Source organism: Pantherophis guttatus, chromosome 4 (genome assembly GCF_059756535.1).
Source record: "Pantherophis guttatus breed Tessera chromosome 4, ASM5975653v1, whole genome shotgun sequence".
Classification (NCBI taxonomy): Eukaryota; Metazoa; Chordata; class Lepidosauria; order Squamata; family Colubridae; genus Pantherophis; species Pantherophis guttatus.
In genome coordinates this window covers 99,334,212-99,357,248 of record NC_142066.1, presented here as the reverse complement: position 1 = coordinate 99,357,248, position 23,037 = coordinate 99,334,212, and the positions used below count along the sequence as shown (strand labels likewise).

The 23,037-nt window shown below is 40.3% G+C and overlaps 1 protein-coding gene across 1 annotated transcript in view; it reads left to right on the top strand.

Annotated features, from left to right (window-relative positions):
• Positions 1–22,754, top strand: part of LOC117656013 (prostatic acid phosphatase-like) — a 38,330-nt gene extending 15,576 nt beyond the window's left edge. Inside the window, exons 4-7 of the mRNA XM_087892519.1 lie at positions 9,335–9,417; positions 21,046–21,152; positions 21,436–21,582; positions 22,605–22,754. Coding sequence (XP_087748645.1) covers positions 9,335–9,417; positions 21,046–21,152; positions 21,436–21,577 — 332 coding nt within the window. The 3' untranslated portion in view covers positions 21,578–21,582; positions 22,605–22,754. The remainder of the gene's footprint in view (positions 1–9,334; positions 9,418–21,045; positions 21,153–21,435; positions 21,583–22,604) is intronic.
• Positions 22,755–23,037: the final 283 nt, after the last annotated feature.

Here is a 23,037-nt window from a genome sequence, read left to right as displayed (position 1 = left end):
ATGCATGCACTTATTCTTCTGTTGGTTTGTCCGATATATGTGGTGGGGCAGGCGGTGCATGGGATTTCATATACTCCTTGATTTTCTAACTCAATTTTGTCTTTGGGGTACCTTAGGATGGTGGATATTTTTCGGTTTGTGCAGAATGCTGTCTTGATGTTGTGTTTGTGGAGGACCTTGCTGATTCGTGCTGACCCCCATCCAATCAGAGCACAGCCAAACCCCCAACCAATCAGAACACACCTCCACCCAATCAGAACACAACCAAGCTCCCACCCAATCAGTTCACACCCCCACTGGCAGTTAAAAGGAAGAAACAGCTGCGATCACACATTGCTCCTAGAAGCACGAAGCCGAAAACACCATCCTGAAGATGACTCAGTAGAATCACATCCACTCAATTCTGGGCTTTTTTCTTTTCTAGCAGCCAGCAAGCTCTTCCTGGTAGGTGGGAGACCTATATAGATCTATTTCCAGCTCGTTTGCTTTCATCAGTAGGACACACCCACATCTTATGTATCCTCCCTGTAAAGGTATAGTATCTATTTTCTTACTTCTTCGTAGGGTTTATGTGTATTTTTCCTCTAGCCAGGTTTTCCCTACGTAACCAAGGTTTAACTGCCTACTGTGGCCTACTTGCTGGCTGCTAGAAAAGAAAAAAGCCCAGAAGCGAGTGGATGTGATTCTATTGAGCTAGGGCTACAGAAAAACCTTGGTTACGTAGGGAAAACCTGGCTAGAGGAAAAACGCACATAAACCCTACGAAGAAGTAAATATATATATATATATATATATATATATATATATATATATATATATATATATATATATATATATATATATATATATATGTTTTCTCAGGTTTTCGCGGGTGTTTGTATGTAGGTCTTTGGTTATTCGGGTCTTCTCCCACGTAAAATTGGAAGTGTCTTGGCGACGTTTCGACGAAGTCTCATTCGTCATCTTCAGGCTGGTGTTCTCGGCTTCGTGCTCCTGGAAGCACGAAGCCGAGAACATATATATATGTGTTTTCCCATGTCTTAGCCAGGATTTTAAACATTTTTACTAACAAACTTATAATGACGCGGGAAAACACCCGAGATTTTAACTTTTTACATACACACACCCGCGAAAGTAGAGGTATGCAAGTTTTCGTGTATTCGGGTCTTTTCCTGTGTAAGATTGAGAGTATCTTGGTGACTTTTCGACGAGGTCCCACTCGTCATCTTCAGGCTGGTGTCTTCGGCTTCGTGCTTGTGCGAGGAAAGCATGATCGGAGCTGCCGTCTCTCTATAAATACTGGTGGGGAGGTGTGGGGTGCTGGCTTTGTTGCTGTGAGCGGGTTGGTTGCCTGTGTTGTAACATCTTGATTGGTTGATGGAGTTGATGTTTGCAGATTAGTCAGCTGTTTCGTAACATCCTGTGTGGGTGAGGTCCTTGATGTGTGCCCATTAGTCTTTTGTGTTGTTAACGACCTGGGTAATGGGCTGTGTGTTAACATCCTGAGTTCTAGTGTTGTGATATCCTGAGTTTTTTGATGTAATATCCTGAGCAGATGGCTGTGATGCCACATCCTGGGGTTTGGTTTGGCTCCGAGTTTGAAGTCTTGTCATGTGTTCATGGCGTGTGTCAGTTTACTTTGGGTGGGGATCGGAGGGGGGTGCAGCAGCTGGTGATGCCGCCATGGTCTGGCTTCTAGATGGTGGTTGTATTTCGTCTATGGGATGGGTTTGGGTTTGAATCTGGTGAGGATGATTAGTGGTGGTGTCATGTGTTATCTTGGGTCCGGTGTTAATCTTCGTGGCTGGAACTCTTCTGTTGACTAGGGCTAGTTATTTATTTATTTATTTATTATATTTATATACTGCCCTTCTCCCGAAGGACTCAGGGCGGTGAACAGCCAAGATCAAATACATAAATATAAAAGTTAAAAACAATTTAAAACCAGATTAAATACTTTGGCCCACCATTAAAACATCCCATTAAAATCCAATTTAAAATTTAAAACCGTTAAAGTTAGGCTAGCCCGGCTTGCTGGAATAACAAAGTCCTCAGGGCATGGCGGAAGGTGCGCAAGTCCAGGATCCTCCTTACCTCCGGGGGCAGCTCATTCCAGAGGGCGGGTGCCCCCACAGAGAAGGCTCTCCCCCTGGGGGTCGCCAGTCGGCATTGCTTGACTGACGGCACCCTGAGGAGACCCGTCCTGTGGGAGCGTACTGGCCGGTGGGAGGCTGTCGGTAGCAGAAGGCGATTCCGTAAGTACCCAGATCCTAAGCCATGGAGCGCATTAAAGATGTTAATCAATACCTTGAATCACACCCGGAAGACCACTGGGAGCCAATGCAGCTCACGCAGGAGAGGTGTTACATGGGAGCGCCCCACCACTCCCATAATCACCCGCACAGCCGCATTTTGGACCAGCTGGAGCCTCCGGATGCTCTTCAAGGGGAGCCCCATGTAGACAGCATTGCAGTAGTCCAGTCAGGAAGTGACGAGGGCATGGGTGACCGTGCGCAGGGAGTCCCGATCCAGAAAGGGACGCAACTGGCGGATCAGGCGAACCTGATAAAAAGCCCCCCTGGCCACGGCTGTCATATGCTCTTCTAAAGACAGCCGTGCGTCCAGGAGGACACCCAAGTTGCGAGCCCTCTCCGTGGGGGCCAATGACTCACCCCCAATAGCCAGCGATGGCACCAGCTGGTTATATCGGGATGCCGGGAGCCACAGCCACTCAGTCTTGGAGGGGTTGAGTCGGAGTCTGTTTCTCTCCATCCAGACACGCACGGCCTCCAGGCACCGGGACATCACTTCAAGGGCATCATTGGGGTGGTCTGGGGTGGAGATGTACACCTGAGTGTCGTCAGCATACAGATGGCACTGCACCCCAAAACCACGGATGATCTCACCCAGCGGCTTCACATAAATTTTGAACAGAAGGGGAGAGAGGACCGACCCCTGCAGCACCCCACACATAAGGTGTCTCGAGGACAACCTCTGCCCCCCTGCCAACACAAACTGCAACCAGTCAGAGAGAAAGGAGGTGAACCTCCATAATACGGTGCCCCCAACCCCCAGCCCCTCCAGCCAGCGCAGCATGATACCATGGTCGATGGTATCAAAAGCCGCTGAGAGATCTAATAGGACCAGGACAGAGGAACAACCCTTGTCCCGAGCCCTCCAGAGATCATCAACCAATGCGACCAATGCCGTTTCCATGCTGTACCCAGGCCTGAAACTGGACTGGAACAGGTCTAGATAGATAGTGTCATCCAGGTGCTGGGGAAGCTGTCGCACAACCACACTCTCAACAACCTTCGACACAAAGCGAAGGTTGGAGACTGGACGGTAATTCGCCAAAACAGCCGGATCCAGAGAAGGCTTCTTGAGGAGGGGCCTCACCACCACCTCTTTCAATGCGAAAGGCAAGAAACCCTCACTCAATGAAGCATTAATGATCCTCTGGAGCCAGCCTCATGTAACCTCCCAGGAAGCCAGCACCAACCAGGAGGGACACGGGTCCAATAAACATGTGGCCGCGCTAAGCCACCCCAGAATCCTGTCCACGTCCTCGGGAGCCACAGGGTCAAACTCCTCCCAGATAATATTCTCAAGACCTGCCTGCATCATCCCATCTGGATCCACCCAGTCAGAGTCCAAGCCTTCCCGAATTTGAGCGATTTTGTCATGCAGATGCTGCACAAAATCCTCAGCTCGACCCTGCAAGGCGTCTTCCCCCGCTCCCAGATGGAGGAGGGAGTGGGTCACCCTAAAAAGGGCGGCTGGGCAGTTATCTGCAGATGCGATAAGAGCGGAAAAATAATTAAATTTTGCCGTTTTTATCGCCACTAGGTAGGTCTTAATATGAGACCTCACCAGTGTCCGGTTGAATTCAGAACGGCTGGCTCTCCAACTGCTCTCCAGGCGTCTTTTCCGGTGCTTCATCGGAAAACCAAGGAGCCAAGTGAGTTCGGCACCGGGTCAGAGGCCGCAAAGGCAGGACACAGTCTAAAGCCCCAGCGGCCACCCTATCCCCGGCGGCCACCAGGTCTTCAGTCGGGCCGTGAGCCAGAGCCTCAGGGAATGGCCCAAACTCCATCTGGAACCTGTCGGGATCCATCAGGCACCTGGGGCAGAACCACCTAATTGGTTCCGCCTCCCTGCAGCAGGGTGTAATGGTTAGAAAGTCAAGCCGGAGGAGAGAATGATCTGACCATGACAAGGGCTCAATAACTATATTCCCTATATCTAGATCATTCACCCACTGACCAGAGACAAAAACCAAGTCCAAGGTGTGTCCCTCCGTGTGAGTAGGGCCATGAACTAACTGGGTCAGGTCCATGGCCGTCATGGAAGGCATGAACTCCCGAGCTGCCTCAGATGTTTCCCCGATGGATGGCAAGTTGAAGTCCCCCATGACCAAGAGCCTGGGGGTATCAACCGCCACCCTGGCAATAACATTGAGCAGTTCGGGCAGGGAGCCAGGTACGCAATCAGCAGGCCCATCTGTGCCCTATGTCCCCACTTCACAAACAGGGACTCACACCTGGCTATCTGAGCTACAGTGGTCTCCCTCGGAGCAAGTCCTTCCTTTACAAGAACCGCCACCCTTCCGCCCCTACCCTGGGACCTCGGTCGATGGAATGCGTGGAAGCCTGGTGGGCACATTTCAACGAGAGGGATCCCCCCTCTTGGCCCAACCAGGTCTCCATAATACCCGCCAGGTCCACTCCCCCCTCCTGAACAAGATCACAAATGAGGGTGGCTTTATTTGCCACGGACCTGGCATTGTATAACATCAACCAAAGGCCCAGGCCCTGAGGATCTATGCAACCTGGGGAACAGGAAGAGCATTGGGGGCCAGAGCGCGCCATTGCTCGAAGACAGTGAGTGCGCGCCCCCACCACCAGATATGGCCCCCTGCTCCCACCAAATCTGCGCCTCCCACCCACAGTACTGATGGAAGAGCCCTCATCAGTATGAGCTATAGCCCCCTCCTTGACCCTGAGCCCCACGCCTGCCATACCATGACCCCCACCAGACCCAGCCCACCCCACGGGTTATCCCCCGAACCCACACAACCCACCCCCCTCCCAGAACCCTTTAAAATCTTATCTAAAAACTTCCCCAAAAAAACCCACAACCCCCTCCTTGCAACATGCCACCTCTCGGAATTCCAAAATCCATCATCAAGGTAGGCCCTCAATAATGAAGAGGGCCAAGCCTGCGAGAGGGGGGAGTCTCACAGCGCAAGGAGGTCAGCAGCCGTAAACATCACAAAAAACAGAGGTGGAAGATAAACTGGTCAGGGCTTCACCAGATAATCCAATAATACTGGGTCAAGAGTAGATCTTCATACCAGGAGCTGGGCTTCACTGCCCTCTCACGGCAGTGGGAGGGGCCAGTGTCATCCCACCTCATTCGGAGGGTAACTATCCCAGTCACCCTCTCACAGTGACTGGCTCAGATGACACCGACAATAAAGTCAGAATAGTCCATCCTTTCGTTCAGTGGATGACACTTAGTTTCCAGATGTCCGGTAGGCGGGAGGTCTTGTCGCGTTTATTCATGTTATTGGGGTGTTTCTCTATTTCGATGGCTTCCATGATTATTCTCTTGTTGAAGTGTTCAGTTTTGGGGATTAATTTGGTTCCTTCAAAGTCAATTTCGTGTCCTGTTGTTTTAAGGTGCTGGAAAAGGGAGGAAGTTTTTTCTTCTTTTCTGATTGCTTTCTTGTGTTCTGCAATGCTTGCATTTATTCTCCTATTAGTTTGTCCAATGTATGTGGCTGGGCAGATTTTGCATGGTATTTCATAGACCCTTGGTTTTCTAGCTGGATCTTGTCTTTGGGGTTTCTTAAGATGTTGGCTATTTTTTGGTCAGTGCAGAAAGCTGTCTTGATATTGTGGAGAATTTTGCTGATTTTATCTATGGTGCCTTTGATGTAAGGGAGGAGGGCAATGCCATTGTCCTGTTCTGTGTCTCGGTTCTTGGGAAGTGTCTCCCTTTGGATTAGGTTGGTAATTGTGTTTCTTTGGAATCCGTTAGAGATTAATACGTTTGTAAGAGTGTGTAATTCAGTTTTCAGGTGGTCTTTGTTGGTTAGGCATTTGGTTCTGGAGATGAGAATCTTGGCTACGGAGTTGATCTGTGCAGGGTGGTGATATGATTTTTCTTTTAAGTAGCAATTGGTGTGTGTTTTTTTATGGTAGATGGTGTGTCCTAGGGAGCCGTTGGGTTTTTTGTAGATTAGGACGTCCAGAAAGGGGAGTTGGTTGTTAGCGTCTATTTCCATAGTAAATTGTATTTTGGGGTGCAGGCAGGTTGTTGAGATGTGTGAGGAAGTTGTCAAGTTTTTCTTTCCCGTGTGGCCAAATTTCAAAAGTGTCATCTACATATCTAAGACAGAGTTTGGGTTTGTGTTCAGATTTATCTAAAGCGTTGGTTTCAAAGTGTTCCATGTATAGGTTTGCGATGATGGGTGAGAGGAGTGATCCTGTAGGTGCTCCTTCTATCTGTTTGTATCTTTGTCTGTTGTGGATGAAGTATATGTTGGTTAGGCAGTGGTTGGTCAGATCTAGGATGTGCTTAGGAGGGTTGTATTTGTTTTGGATAGCTGTCAAGGTTTCTTTAATAGGTATTTGGGTGAAGAGGGATATGACATCGAAGCTCACAAGTAGGTCGCTGGGTTGTAGGTTTTGTTTCTTTATTGTTTCTATGAAGTGGAATGAGTTTTGTACGTGCGAGATGATGGATTCTGCGTAGGGCTGAAGTTGCTTGGCAAGAAATTTGGCAAGATTCTCTAGAGATGAGCCTATGAAGCTGACTATGGGTCTGAGTGGTGTTCCTTCTTTGTGTATCTTGCGGAGGCCATAGAGCTTGGGGCATCTGGATGATTTCTCTCTGGGGATGATTCTTTGCTGGATCTCTTCACTGATGGGAGAGGCTTTTATTTCGGATTTGGTGGTTTTTTCCAGGTAGGTGGTGGGGTCTGTGTTTAGAGGTTTCTAAGCGGGGTCTTGGAGTAGGTTGGATAGTTTAGCTTGGTAGTCAGATGTGTTTATCACCACTGTGGCATTATCTTTGTCTGCTGGGAGAATGATTATGTTATTGTCTTTCCTCAAGTTGGTGAGTGCTTTTTGTTCTTCTTTGTGTAAATTGTTTCTGGGTGGATTGCTGGAGCAGAGGACGTTGGTGACTTCAAGTCTGATTTTATTGGCTTCATCTGGGTTGATTTTGGTTAGGCTAACTTCAACTCTGCATATGATGTTTTCAGTGGGGATGCGTTTGGGGGCGATTGCAACGTTGAATCTTTTGGAAAGGACATTGGTTTCTGCTATGGTGAGGGTCCTATCTGACATGTTATGTACTGTTTGTTTCATGAGTTGCTGTGGAGGGGGGGGGGCTTCTGACATTTTTCTAGTCTGTGGAGTTTGTTGGTGTGTGTGTCTGTCTTGTGGGAGTCTGTCTTGTCTGTGTTTCTGTTTCAGCTCTCCAGAGGGCTAGTTGTTTGGATTTGTCCCGGAGTGCAGGATGGATTTTGTTACTGAGTTTGAGGTGAAGAGTGAGTAGGTCCCTGTTGGTTTGGTCTAGTAGGAATCTTTTCCTGTGGAGTTCGCTTCTGATTAGGTTTCAGTTCTTTTCAGAATCCTTTTGGTGGCTGAAGTTTTAGAATGGAATTTTAGTTGGAAGCATGTGGGGATCACATTTCTGATCCCCACACAAAGCAAACCGACACATGCCATGAACACATGACAAGACCTCAAACTCGGAGCCAAACCAAAGCCCGGGATGTGGCATCACAGCCATCTGCTCAGGACATTACATCAAAAAACTCAGGATATCACAACACTAGAACTCAGGATGTTAACACACAGCCCATTACCCAGGTCGTTACAACACAAAAGACTAATGGGCACACATCAAGGACCTCACCCACACAGGATGTTACGAAACAGCTGACTAATCTGCAAACATCAACTCCATCAACCAATCAAGATGTTACAACACAGGCAACCAACCCACTCACAGCAACAAAGCCAGCACCCCACACCTCCCCACCAGTATTTATAGAGAGACGGTAGCTCCAATCACACTTTCCTCGCACAAGCACGAAGCCGAAGACACCAGCCTGAAGATGACAAGTGGGACCTCGTCGAAAAGTCACCAAGATACTCTCAATCTTATACGGGAAAAGACCCGAATACACCAAAACCTGCACACACACACACACACACACATGTGTGTGTGTGTGTGTGTGCATGTGTGTGTGTATGTGTGTGTGTGTGTGTGTGTGTGTGTGTGTATATATATATATATATATATATATATATATATATATATATATATATATAAATTAAGAATTAAAATTAAGGATTTTAATCACAAAGGTAGCCACCTCATCCCATGGTGATGGATAAGCACACAGCGGTCTTATGTACATGTTTAATAGGGGAAGAAAAAGCACCGATCCCTATGGTGTGTCATACAGTAGAGTATGAATTTGAAGTTTATCTAAAAAATAAATTGTTTCATCATTATAATGTGCTACAGATAAATAGCAGAAATGTGTTTTGAAATGCTTTTCTAAAAGTATTTAATTATTTAAATTTGGTTAAATTTAATTATTTAACCAAGTATTGGGGGAAATGAATAATAAAAAACTAAACAGTACAGATAATAATGTTATTTATGAACAGATTTTTTTAAAATAACAAGATCAGAAGTATATATAAATACTTTTAAAATCTTATGTGCTGTTAACATTTAAACATGGACATTAATATTTCTATCCAAAGAAATATTTCTATATATTGATATATTAGGAAATGCTTATCTTCATGGCATATATTTTTAGCAGTAGTTTGATTGATACAAATTTAAAAATGCAGAAAAGCATCAGTAAACCCTTCCCACTAAATATTTCTTTTCTCTTATAATTTTTTTAGATAATTCTATTTCATATTCTTTTTAACCAAGAAACATATTACTTTTCCATTTAAAAATACTTTATCTTGCATGAATTTATGACTCTTGGAAAAATGAAGAGTAAGGTTTCATCACATTTATTTTCCAAATTCTTCAAAAAAATTGACCAAAATGCTTAATTAAATCAAAAATCCATTTTACATAGTCAACATATTTCATACAGTCTAGAAAGATGTTGGTTAGTATGGTTTTTATGGAGTTCTAATACTTTTCATAAATTATTCTAATAATTTTATATCACAAAGAATTGCAAAGTCACCAAATTCCTGACCAAGTCCTTTTTCCATGTTTTTCAAAACTTCTATTTTCAAATTCCAAAGCACTCATGTTTTTTTCAATCTCCATGAAGGTATCCTTGTGAAACATATTCTGGAAACAATGATCAACACCACTAACTGCAATAAAGGACTTAAAATGATCATGTATTCAGCAGTAAGTATTATCATTTATACCATTTAAGAGTTATGCAGTTTACAAACTTTTGCTGTGACACAGCCATTCTTCTTATTAATAATATATTAATATTCTGCAGCATAATCCTTGTCAGTTGGAAAAATTGGCATGATATCTAACTTTCTAGTGACTAATTGGGAAAGAGGTTATAAAATATATACAGAATATCCAAATTTAATATGCATGACTGAATAATAGTTTTTTTTAAAGAAACGTGTAAATAATGGTAGAAATACGTTGTAATAGAATATCAAATATTTTCATCTACAGCATCATCTGGCCATTATTGTAGCAATATCATTAGTGATAAGCCACCACAATGATGAATGGAAGAATTTATAAATTGCCAGTGGGAATATGCTTGTTGATTGTGGGGATTCAATAGATTCAAAAGAACCAAAGGATCTCATTTTCAATTGCTGAAAAATTATTTCTTTCAGCTATTCTCTCAGATAGCAATAGCACTTAGACTTATATACCGCTTCACAGTGCTTTACAGCCTTCTCTAAGTGGTTTACAGAGTCAGCCTATTGCCCCCAACAATCTGGGTCCTCATTTACCGACCTCGGAAGGATGGAAGGCTGAGTCAACCTTGAGCCACTCAGAATCAAACTCCTGGAGTGAGCAGTGAGTTATCCCTACAGTACTCCATTCTAACCACTGTACCACCACGGTGATCACATGACCTTGGGACATAGCAACAGTATAAATATGAACCAACTGCCAAGCATCTGAATTTTGATTACATGATCATGGGGATGCTGAAAAAGCCGTAACTGTGAAAATGATCATAAGTCACATTTTTCAGTGCTGTTGTAACTTTGAAAGGTCATTAAATGGTTGTAAGTCACGGATTACCTTACTTAAGAGTCAGATCTACTGAACTATGTGGGATTTACTTTTATTAAGATATGCTAAGGATTTCCCAGTCAATCTCTGATAGGGATTGACTATCAGAAAATCTGATAGGGATTGACTACCTTTGGCCTAACTAAACAGTTATTGGAAAGCTGAGGGCCCCTATATGGATATGGCCAGGGATGAAATCCAACAGGTTCTGACAGGTTCTGGAGAACTGGTAGCAGAAATTTTGAGCAGTTCAGAGAACTGGCAAATACCACCTCTGGCTGGCCCCAGAGTGGGGTGGGAATGGGGATTTTGCAATATCCTGCAACATCCACCAAGCCACACCACACCCACCAAGCCACACCACACCCACCAAGCCACGGCCACAGAACTGGTAGTAAAAAAAAAATGGATTTCACCACTGGATATGGCCACATTACACAAGTGAACTGCACTGATTTGGAAAGATAATTTGGAATGTTTTTTTAATTTTTTTTTTTTTATGTTAGGGATTATTCAACCATTTTTATGTTTGTCTTCTCAAAGTGACAAAGTACTATTATTACTATACCCGTGATGGCGAATCTATGGCATGCGTGCCACAGGTGGCACACATAATCATATCAGTGGGCACGCCAGCTCAGCTCTGGTGCACATGCACAGGCCAGCCAGCTGATTTTACCAGAAGTAGGGAAACAGGCTGTTTCCTGCCTCCAGATGGCCTGGGGTGGTGGGGAAGGCCCGTTTTTCTTTCTCACCTGGCTCCAGATCCTCTCTATGCATCTGGGAAGGCTGAAAACAGCCTTTCCCACTCCCTCAGAGGCCCTCTGGAGGCCTGAAACAGCCCATTTCCAACTCCTGGTGGGACAGGAAGTGACTTTTTTGCTGTCCCCAGCCTCCAGAGCCTCTCTAGGAGTCTCTGGAGGCTGGAGACAGCAAAAAATATCACTTCCTGTCCCACCGGGAGTTGGGAAATGGGCCATTTCAGGCCTCCGGAGGGCCTCCGAGAGAGTGGGAAAGGCTGTTTTTGCCCTTCCCAGATGCATAGAGAGGATCTGGAGCCAGGTAAGAAAGAAAACCAGCCTACCAGGCCATCGTGTGCCAGGAGCGGGGGGGGGGGTTGTGCGCACATGCGTAGGTCAGGGCACATAGAATTATGGGTGTGGGCATGCGCATGTGCGAACCTCCCCTGCCCCCCCTCTCCTGGCACGCAATGGCAAAAAGGTTAGCCATAGGGGGAGGAGCTGACGTCGTGACAAGATGGATGGAAGATCCTGGTGCTCCAGGATCGCCGCCGATATCCCCACTGTTAGACGGTCCTTTTTGGACCTCACAGTCTTGTTGTGACTGTGATAGTGGAGGGCACATCCTGCCAATCCCAGGGACATTGCAAAGTCAATCCAGGAGAAGCCCTTTCTCCACCGGTGGGATGGCAGCCATTGTGCTGCTGAAGTTGGGACAGCTCCAGAATGGAAGAAGATCAGAAGACAGTGAGTCGATTCATGAGAGACTTGTAAATTAAATCAATATAAAAGAACACCCTGAGATTGGAGGGGAAACCAAATTGGAGACAAAAGAAAATTAAGTGGTGAAATTAAACCTGATTTTTTTTTCTTTCATTTTTAAACCATTAATATTGGTGGATGTTTAAGTCTCTGTTTTTTGACCTGGACTGGGTTGGTATAGACTAACAGAACTCAGAGTTTGTGTTTGGCATTTTTAAATCTCAGTGCCTTTATACTATAACCTCTTTTTGAATTTAATTGAGGATTTTCTTTTTTCCTCTATCGGGCCATTTGTATTTTTCAAAGTTTATTGAATATAACAGTGAAAAGGGAAGGAGAGTGTGTAACATTGCCATCTAGTGGATTGGAAACTTTGTTTCCTTTTTTTCTGTTTAAACAGCAATAACTGCTACATTGTGTTACAACTCAAGGATGTTGAAATATGAATATAGACTTCAAAAAATTGAGAAAAATGAGGAGCAAAGAGAGAGAAAAAATAAAGATATAAATACTAGATTGGAAGAACGAGACAGAAGTGGATTAGTTGGATGGGAGATGGATAGATCAGAATTTTATCTCAGATTTCAAAATGTAGAATAATGATAATAATGATAATGATAATGATAATGGACTATACAAGGAAAAGAAATATTAAGAAAAGACAAACCTATAAAATACTAGAAGATGACTATAAGAGATTTGAAAAGGAATTTCAGAAATCTCGACGCAAAAAGGATATCAAAATAAGAATGGACACAGTAAAACATAAAATGGGGTTAATGGAGAAAGAAGATTTAGCCCAAAAAATTAGAAGTGCTAAACAGAATTACTTTGAGAATGCTAACAAACCAGGTAGATGGTTAGCATATAAATTGAAAAGAGAGAGAGAATCAAGAAAAATACACAACTAATGGATGACCAAGGACAAAGTAGATTTGGGAATAAGGAGAAGAAAAAAATTATTCAGGATTATTATAGACAATTGTATAAGCAGGAAAGTATAGAGGAGGAAAATGTTATATAATATCTCCAACATGCAAATTTACCTCGGATCTCTAAAGATATATTTTTTTTTATTAAAAAGTTTTATAAGAAATACAAACAATTTTCTCCCCCCCACCCTTCCCCTTCCCCACATAAATTATACATTTTCTTATACATAAAAAATCCTCCATATATATGTTTCCCTTAAAGAAAGCATTAAAATAAAACATTTTAATTATATTCGGAGTTGCTCTTCTCCTTCTTCCCTCATTCCACAACAAACCTTCTTCTCCTCCTCCTTTCTTTCCCGTCCCTCCCTCCTCTTCCCTCCTACCTCTTCTCCCACCTCATCCTACTTCCTTTCCCTTTCCCCCACTTCTCTCTTCTTTTCCCCCTTCTCGCCTTCACTCCTACTCCTGTCCCCTTCCCTTCCCTTCCTCCTCTCCTTTCTTCCATTCCTCTCCCTCCCTCTCCTCTTCCTACCCCCTCCTCCTCTCTCCTTTCTACCTTCTTTGCTGTGAAATATTTTCCTCCTTTAGTATCTGAGCAACTCCTATATTCTAGAATACACTTTCTTCTGCTAAGACATTTCTCTAATCATCACTTCCCCCCCCCTTATCCCCCCCTCCCCACCCCACCCCTGACTTCCCAGAGCAAAAACAGGGTATAGCATCTAACAAACATATGCTAAAATAAACTAACAAATTATAAAGTTCAAAGCTCCCATATGTTCTTTAACTCCCTTTGCTCCAATTCAACAACCTCCCTTTTATAAATTCTCAATACCAATTAAATTAAATTCATTCTTCCTACTTATATAGAAAAAAAGAAAAAAAAACCTTTTTCTTAATGCATAATCCGATACTTTAGCAGTCTTACAAACAATAAAAATCATGAATAAATTCCATTTCTATACCAGAAAAAAAAAATTTCATCTTAAAATCTTGCACATTTTATCTCATATATCTTTTAAAATAATATAGTCTAATGTTAAGCATTTTAAAAATCTCTTAATACCTTTAAAACACTTATTTACCAAATATAAATTTCAAAATCTATAGGAGGGTATCTTTCAATTTTTCAATTAACCGTCTTAATACCTCTAACTTTTTAAAAGAACAACCCTTAACTATCCAAAACTAATTATCAGTTTACAATAAAATTCTGAGTTTAACATTAATCCTCTTCGCTTCAAAGGGTTAGACATCCTAAAAGCTTATACAATTTATCACATATATCTTGTAGAATAATATAACCTTATGTTAAACATTTTAAAAATCTTTTAATACCATTGAAACACATATTTGCCCATTGCCAATTTCAAAATCCACAGGAGAATATCTTTCTTAATCTTCTGTTCTTCACTTCTTTTTGTATTTTTTCCAATCCTTTTTTTAAATAAATTCTTTCAACAATCCCCCCAGTTTTATTTTGGAAACTTTTAAAATAGTGATTTGAGGTTGATGTTTCTGAAATACTCGCTCTCTTCTTGAAGTCAGATTTTCTAACTTAAAATCCTCATCTCGTCTCTTCTGGTTTGTATAATCATTCAATCCATTTCTTTGTCCATATAGCCAAAATTTGTTGCCATAAAGATTGTCAGCTTGCAATAAAGAAACCATTTGTTGCTTTTCTGTCATTGGAATGGAAACGTCCACCAAAACCTTTGTTTCAGCTGTACCAGCCAATCTCTTAATCCTGTCCATTTCCTGATCTTCCAAAAACAAATTCTTCTGAATAATTTCCTGCTTATAATTTCCCAAGCTATTTTTTGAAAAAGCCCTTTCGATTGTATTCAGCAGGGCTGAGGTAAAAAAGTCTAGAAGTTCTTGAAAAGCCTGGACAGTCACGGCTTGGGAATTTGCTGATTCACCAGCCCTATTGTCAGCCATATTTCAGCTAATTTGTATTTATCCAGCTATCAGGACAACAATTCAACTTTTTTCCACACAGTATAAAGATCAGATTTTAGTTAAAATCAGAACCAAATTCTTTTCCTCAATACCAAATTCTTTCCATGGACGCTTCCCCTTTAAAACTTTCTCTTAGGGTGTAATCCAGTAGCTGTAAAGTATTAACAAGCCTTAACGAGCGCTTCCCCTGGTAGTTTCTTCCTCCCGCCCTCAGGCGCCATTTTCTGCATATTAAAGCGGAGTTAAAGTGTTACTTGCAAATTTCCTTTTGTTTTCTCCTGATTTGCTCCGTCTGCGATCGAAGTAAAGATGTTAAAAATCCCCCCTGTTGATTTTCTGCAGATTCTGGTCGCAGCTTCTAGCTCTGCTTCAGCGGAGTCGTTTCTGGTCCGGAGTGGCTTGACAGGCTTCAATAGGGAGCCCACACCCTTTGCGCCCCAGGATTTCTCCTAGCGCACTTGGGGGGGCTCTACCCCCGCCTGTCGACTCTTCTCTCTCCCCTTTGCCCGGGGAGAGGGTTCCAAGCCTCCAGACAGCAGTTTTTCGGCTGTTCTGGGGCTTTTACGGAACCAGAGAATGGGCGCTCAAAAAAGAGTGTCTTCAAAGCTGCGGAGCCAGGCAGGAAGCCTCGGATCTCTAAAGATATTGAGGAGATGTTAGAGGGAAACATAACTATGATGGAACTGACTGAAGCAATTAAAAAACAAAAGAATGGGAAGGCACAAGGTCCAGATGGATTGCCAGCGGAATACTATAAGACATTACAGGAGTCTTTGAGTCTCCCACTGTTAGAAGTTATGAATGAAGTGATGACAAAAAAGGAAATACCCAAGTCATAGTCAGAAGCATATATTACACTGGTTCCAAAGGAGGACAGTGACCCACAACAAATTAAAAACTATAGACCTATATCCCTGCTAAATTTTTGCTTCAATACTGGCAGAAAGACTCAAAAAATATTTAAATAATTTTATACACTCAGATCAAAATGGGTTTCTGCCAAAGAGACAGATTAGAGACAATATGAGAATAATTCTGGAGACTTTGGAATATTATGAGGCCCATCCTGAAAAGCAAATGGCTTTGATATTTCTAGATGCACAAAAAGCCTTTGACAATGTGAATTGGTGATTTATGTTGTTTCAAATGGAACAGATGGGCTTTGGCAGAAAATTTATTCATGCAAACAGCAAAAGTAATGATAAATGGAGAATTGACAGATTCTATTGAGATAAAAAAAAGGCACCAGACAAGGTTGTCCACTATCCCCTCTGTTGTTTGTATTAACGTTGAAAGTACTAAATAGAAATATCAGAGAAGAAAAAGATATAAAAGGAATGAAAATTGGAAAGGAAGAATATAAATTGCAAACGTTTGCAGATGACCTGGTTTTTATTCTTGAAGATCCATTAACATCAATAACTACACTGATAGATATAATAGGAGAATTTGGGAAAGTAGCAGGTTTGAAAATTAATAAAGACAAAATGAAGATTTTGATAAAAAATATGTTAATAAAACAAAAAGAAGAATTGGCGGGAATATCAAAGATGCAGTTCACAAATAAGATTAAGTATTTGGGAATATATTTGACAGCAAGATGTAGCACACTTAAAGAGAATAACTATAATAAACTCAAACGATAGATTGGAACAGACTTGGCGAAATGGGAAAATTTACAATTATCATTGATAGGGAGAATATCAACTATTAAGATGAATATAGTGCCTAGAATGTTATATTTGTTTCAGACAATTCCAATTAGATTGGGAAAAGATTATTTTGAAGAACTGAATAAGATAGTGTTAATATATATTTGGCAGGGAAAAAAGGCGAGGATAAAATTAAGATTGTTACAAGATGCCAGAATGAGAGGGGTTTTTGGTTTACCTAATTGGGAACTTTACTATCAAGCGACAAGTTTGATGGGGATTAAAGAATGGATAATGTTAAGAAATACTAGATTATTGACTTTAGAAGGACATGACTTGTTGTTGGGGTGGCACGCTTTTTTTTTTATTGAAAAGTTTTTAAAAAATTTACACATATTTTCCCCTCCCTTCTCTCCCTTCCAACCCCAACCCCCCCCCCCCCCCGGAACTTCCCAGAGCAAATACAGGGTATAGCATTTAACAAACATAAAAAAAAAAAAAAGTACACTATCTATAGATTTATCTCCCTCTTGCATTAACTCCCCTTGTTCATATCTAAATATAACTATTTAAACCAATTATTGCTTGAAAGTAATCAATCCAACTTCGTTCTTGTCCATTCTTCAATAATAAGCAAGTCTTCTTTCTTCCAGTATTACACAATCAGAGCCCAGTTACAATTAACCGTCACATTTAATATCTATAAAAAATATTGTAAAAACCTTCCCTCAACCCTGCACCACTTATATTTTCCCTATAACCCACAAGTTTGTATTTGTTCTTCAACAAAACATTTTTTAATACAGCATTAATATAATTTAAAACAAAGTATAAAGATTTAAGTAATATCCTTCTTCTAACCCATAAACTTATATTAAATGATCTACACTGTCCATAACTTTTACATCCACAATATTTTTCTTTTAATCCATCAGCTTATATAAATTCTTCAGCAAAGCATTCCTTGAAATATACTTCAAGACAAAAGTGAAAGTTTGGTCAGTGGCCCATAACAATTCAAACATAACATTACTTAATATAACTTTTCAGAACAAATCATGTCCGTAAATATAAGTAAATCATTCATTTTCACTATAATATAACTTTTCAAAACAAATTATATCCCTAAATACAGGTATAGTCATTCATTTTCACTATTACTATCCTCCCCAACAAGGAGGGTTATAATTTTTCCATCTCCATTTTTTCCTGACTTTTTTGCAAACCTTCTTCTTCAGTCTTATTCCTCCGCCTTCTTTTATTTTTATAAATTCTTGAATTTTCAACTGAAGTTGCTGTACCTTACAATCTTGTTCTCTTCGCAAAGTAGTTCCTTTCAGTAAACACACCTCTTTGACTGCGATTGAGAGTCCATTTTTGTAAAAAAGTTGTAAAGTTCCACTTCGAATCCTCCTTATATTAGAAATCCCAACACCTCCTGATAATTTTCCAGTTGACTGTATCAAAGCCTCTGGAGAAATCTCTCTCAGTATTTTCTGGTTATGCTCCTTCAAACCTCTCAGCCTTTCCTTCTTAATTTGAAAAACATCCATTCCATTTTCCAAAGGCACATTAAACTGGATTGTTTCTCCCACCTCTTCATTCAGCAGCTCACTATTATTTGGCATCTGAAATACCGATACAGTATCTTCACTTGTATCTTTGTTGCGAATTTGAGTAAAATCCTTCTTGAAAAACCCTTCCATTCTTTCCACTAACGTGGAGGTAAATGATTCTAAAATGTCTTTAAAAAGATCCACAGTCAGTATTTGTGTATTTACTGATGTATATAATGGTAAGCCTTCATCACTTTCAAAAAAGCCAGCCATTTTTTTTTCTTCCCAATAAAACTTTCACTTTATACTTTTCCAGCAACTAAATCAATTATTCCAATCCTTAAGTGGTACAAGTCTTTTTTTAGAAATAATTTTTAAATCCTCCTCCTTTTAAGATAAAATCCTCTTCTTTTAAACAGGGGCTTTCAACACAACATAATACTTTGTATCTAACTTTCACGTCTTCACGCCCCATTAGAATCAAATGCCATCTTACTTTCCTTTTCTCCCATACAAATTCAGAGGGAAGTGATATACTTTTCGGAGTTAAAGTTTAGTACTTGCAATTTTAGTTTTTCCTGTATTTGCTCTGCCAGCTTTCAAGTCCAAAATCTATTTCAGCTCCAACTGGTCCAGAATGCGGCCGCGCGAGTGGTTATGGGTGCAACCCGTTGTGCCCACGTGACACCCCTCCTGCGCGAGCTGCACTGGCTCCCAGTGGTCTTCCGGGTGCAATTCAAGGTGTTGGTTATCACCTTTAAAGCGCTCCATGGCATTGGACCTGGATACCTTCGAGACCGTCTTCTGCCACCAGTAGCATCCCACCGGCCAGTTCGCTCCCACAGAGAGGGTCTCCTCAGGGTGCCATCGGCCAAATTATGTCAACTGGTGACACCCAGGGGGAGGGCCTTCTCTGTGGGAGCTCCTGCCCTTTGGAATGATCTGCCCCCAGAAATTCGTAAAATCTCTGATCTCCGTGTGTTTCGCTGTGCCCTCAAAACCATGTTGTTCCGCCAGGCTGGGCTATCAATGTAAAGATTTTTAATTGGTTTTAAATGGGGTTTTAAATTTGGGGTTTTACAAATTGGGCCTGTTATTTAATAATTTTAATTATTTTTAAATTTTGTCTATCTTTGTGTTTTTAATTAGGCTGTACACCGCCCTGAGTCCTTCGGGAGAAGGGCGGTATAGAAATAAAATTAATAAATAAATAAAACAAATAAATATTTTAAAATTGAGTTGCTGGGGTGGTCGCGGCGTCTAGTTCTGCTTGAAGCAGAAACATCCCGAGCCGGAGCAATGACGGGCTTTCCAGGGAGCTCTCACCCTTTAAGCCCCAGATTTAAAAAGAAACCTGGGGCTCTTGGGGAGCTCTACCCATACCCATCGGCTCTCTTTCCCCCCTTTTCAAGCCGCTAGACAGCTGATTTTCGCTGTTCTAGCAGCTCTAACAGAATCCTGGGGCTGGCTCTCACAAAGGAGTGTCTTTCGGCATCGGTGGAGCCACTGGAAGTTGGGGTGGCATGCTTTTTTATGATACAAGGGAACAAAAACAAAGGGGTATTTTAGAAGACATTTCGTACGAGATGCTTTGTTATTAAACTGGGAGAAGGTAAAAACACAACATTATTTGAAAATTCCAGTCTGGGTATCCATGACTGAAGCGTTTTCATATTCAATAACATTTAGAAAGGAACAAATTGTTAGATATAGTGAACTATTGGATGAAAAGGGTGAACTTAAATTGAAGCAAGAACTGGAAGAACAAGGTTTAAAGATGAATTGGTTTTCTTATTTGCAAATACGTTCTAGATATGATGAAGATTGCAAGGCAGAAGGTTTTTACAATACTTTGACTAATTTAGATAAAATTTTAACAGGTTCTGATGACTATGTAATTTAAAAAATTATATGGTTATTTATTAGAGGTAAAATTGGAAGAAGAACAAGTTAAAGAAACAATGATAGCATGGGGGAAAAATTTTGGTTATGGAATTGACTTAGAGAAATGGCAAAAACTGTGGTTGCAAAATTATAAAATTACAATGTCAACAGCATATAAGGAAAATTTGTATAAGATGTTTTACAGGCGGCATCTATCCCTGACGAGAATAGCCAGAATGTTCAAGAACAAATCGGAAAAATTTGGAAATGTCATCAGACACCGGGCTCATATTATCATATGTGGTGGACATGTATAGAAGCTAAAAGATACTGGACTAAAATCCACACATGGTTGGAAAAAATGACAAAAAAACACATAGACTTTAAACCAGAGATTTTTTTTATTAGGAATTGTGCCAGAAACATACAATAGAGAATTGAGATATTTGATTGTGAATGTATTGACAACAGCTAGAATTGTGTTTGCTAAAAACTGGAAAAATGAGAAAATACCAATGCAAGATGAAGTTATTAAGAAAATCATGGAATGTGCTGAAATGAGTAAATTGACATTTGAAATTAGAGAACAAGAAGATAAACAATATTATAAATTATGGGATTTATTTTACCAATAGCTAGATACTAAAACATGGAAGTGAAATATGAAATATAAAATGAATGTTATAATATAGTATGTGAAAACAATTTCTTTTGGAATGATAATGCCATTGTTAGATAAATACAAATGAGGATAATGATATAAAGATATATATCAGGTTGATAATATGAGAAATTAGATCATTTGTAAAACAACATGATACAGGGTATTTGTAACCGATTGACACACTGTTTGCAATTGTAATGGATGGTGGATGTTTTATGTTTTGTTTGTTTAAAAAAATAAAAAAAATTCCAAAAAAAAAAAGATTAACCATCACTGTACTATATCTATATCTATATCTATATCTATATCTATATCTATATCTATATCTATATCTATATCTATATCTATATCTATATCTATCTATCTATCTATCTATCTATCTATCTATCTGAGCTGCAAAATATTTGTTCTGTATGAACCTGAAACTATGGTGTCACAGAAATGAGACTAAAGAATAATGGGGTACCCACTGAAGTCATGGTTTATTGAAATAGGGAACTTCTCTACATTTGCCTCTTTAGAGTTAATAAGTTTGAGATATTAAATACACTATACATACACAATGTAATGCTTTACCATTTTGACATTTTTTTTCTATTTTAGCATGATATGACAATCATTGCCCTGCAAACAGCACTTGGTGTTTCCAACCAGTTATTAATTCCTTATGCTGCTACCCATATTTTTGAGCTATATGAAGAAGACAATGGGCAAGTATTAATTCACAGATAAATAACCTTGATTTACTAAGATTTTGCATACTGTAAATATATTCACATTCTCACAGTGCACTGAATTCAATTTACAAGAACATATCCATTTGGAAGATGGAAACTTGTGGTTCTCATTTTATATGTCCTATATTGGCTGTTTGGCCCTCACATCCTTGTTTAGATCAATTTATTTTCATTGTGTGAAAGTAAAAATAGGAATTTGTGCTGTAAACCATATATTGTTTTGCCTTTTTTCCTGTTTGGGATGATACATATTCAGAAGTTATACCATTGAGATGTATTATCGGAACAACACTGCTGTTGAACCCCATATGCTCACTTTGCCAGGATGCTCAAAGGCTTGTCCATTGGAGAAGTTCCAAAACCTGGTTACTCCTATTTTGCCAACAAAGGAATGTTGAAAAAGGTAAGACAATATCATGTTTCCATCTATCTACCTGAGATTTTAATAAGATGTTGGAAACAAATTTAACAAGAGGTTTCCTAAATTTGCAGATCTCTTTAATGTAGTGCTTTCCAAGCATTTTTCTTCATTATCAAAATGGCATATAAAAAGTCATTTTAACTGTTTATTAGAAAGTCCTTATTTAAATATCCCTGTGATTGGATAATAGGTTTGTGTGTCATAAAAAATATTTTTACTCAATTTTGGATCATTTATCCAGGTTTGGGAAGCACTGCTTTACTATAATCATGAAATTGCTATTCTTCTTCAGAAGTTAGGTTTTAAACTTGAGGAATCCAACACCACATTTTATCTTGTCCTATTCTGAAGTATTAAAAACCTACTAGCCTTTTTCCACTTCTAAACTACCCCACTGCTGAATGTAGGTTTCAGAGTGTATCGGAAAGGACTCTACTCTGTCTCCTTACATGAGTCTAATTAATTGGTATGAAGGAATAACAATTCAATATATGTTTTGTAGAGTATCAAATTATGGAAGAAACCAATTCTCCAATCAATTGCTAAGGAGAAATTTCTTGTCAATGAGGACAATTAATCAGTGAAATGGCTTGCCTCTGAAAGTTGTAGAGCTCCATCATTGGAAGTTTTCAAGGCAGCCATTTGTCCAGAATGGTATAGGACAGGGGTGTCAAATTTGCAGCCCATGGGCCAGATGCATCGCGCACTGGCCATGCTCACCCCTGGTGTAGTGGGGGGGGGGGAATTGTGATACATCACATGACTATGTGTTGTCATGAGTTTGACACACCTGGTATAGGATCTCCTGCCATGAGTTGGATTAAAAGACCTCCAAGACACCTTCCAATCCTATTATGTTATGTTCTACAGAAACCATTCTCTAGAAATCAAACTAATACCATACATATTTTCTGTATGTCCACATGTCCCAAATATATATATTTATAAAATATGATATTGAGCATTCTTGCATTTGGCTCTCCTTTCTCATCATTTTTTTCCAGGAAGAAATCAAAGCAACGAGGAACATCTTGAATGGAAGGTCAAAGATTATCAGAACAGTGAAAATGTTTTTAAGATACCCAAAATCAAATCACATACCTTATTAATCTTCTACTAATAAAAAATAAAAAATAAAAAACAGATATTTTTTTCATCCTGATGTTTTCTTGTGAATAATAAAAGCTTAAGCCTTGCATCCCCTGAAATTGTATACAGTTAAATAATGTTAATCAGAAAACTTGCCACTGCCATAGCTGAACCTCTATGGACAAAGTATCCTTCAGAACCAGTTCCTTGCCCGACCTATGGTCATTAGCCAAGGTTATACCTATCTTTAAAAAAGGAGACCCTAGTCTAGTAGAAAATTACAGACTAATCTCCCTGTGCTGCATCACCTGTAAAGTCATAGAATCAATTATGAATCAATCCATCACC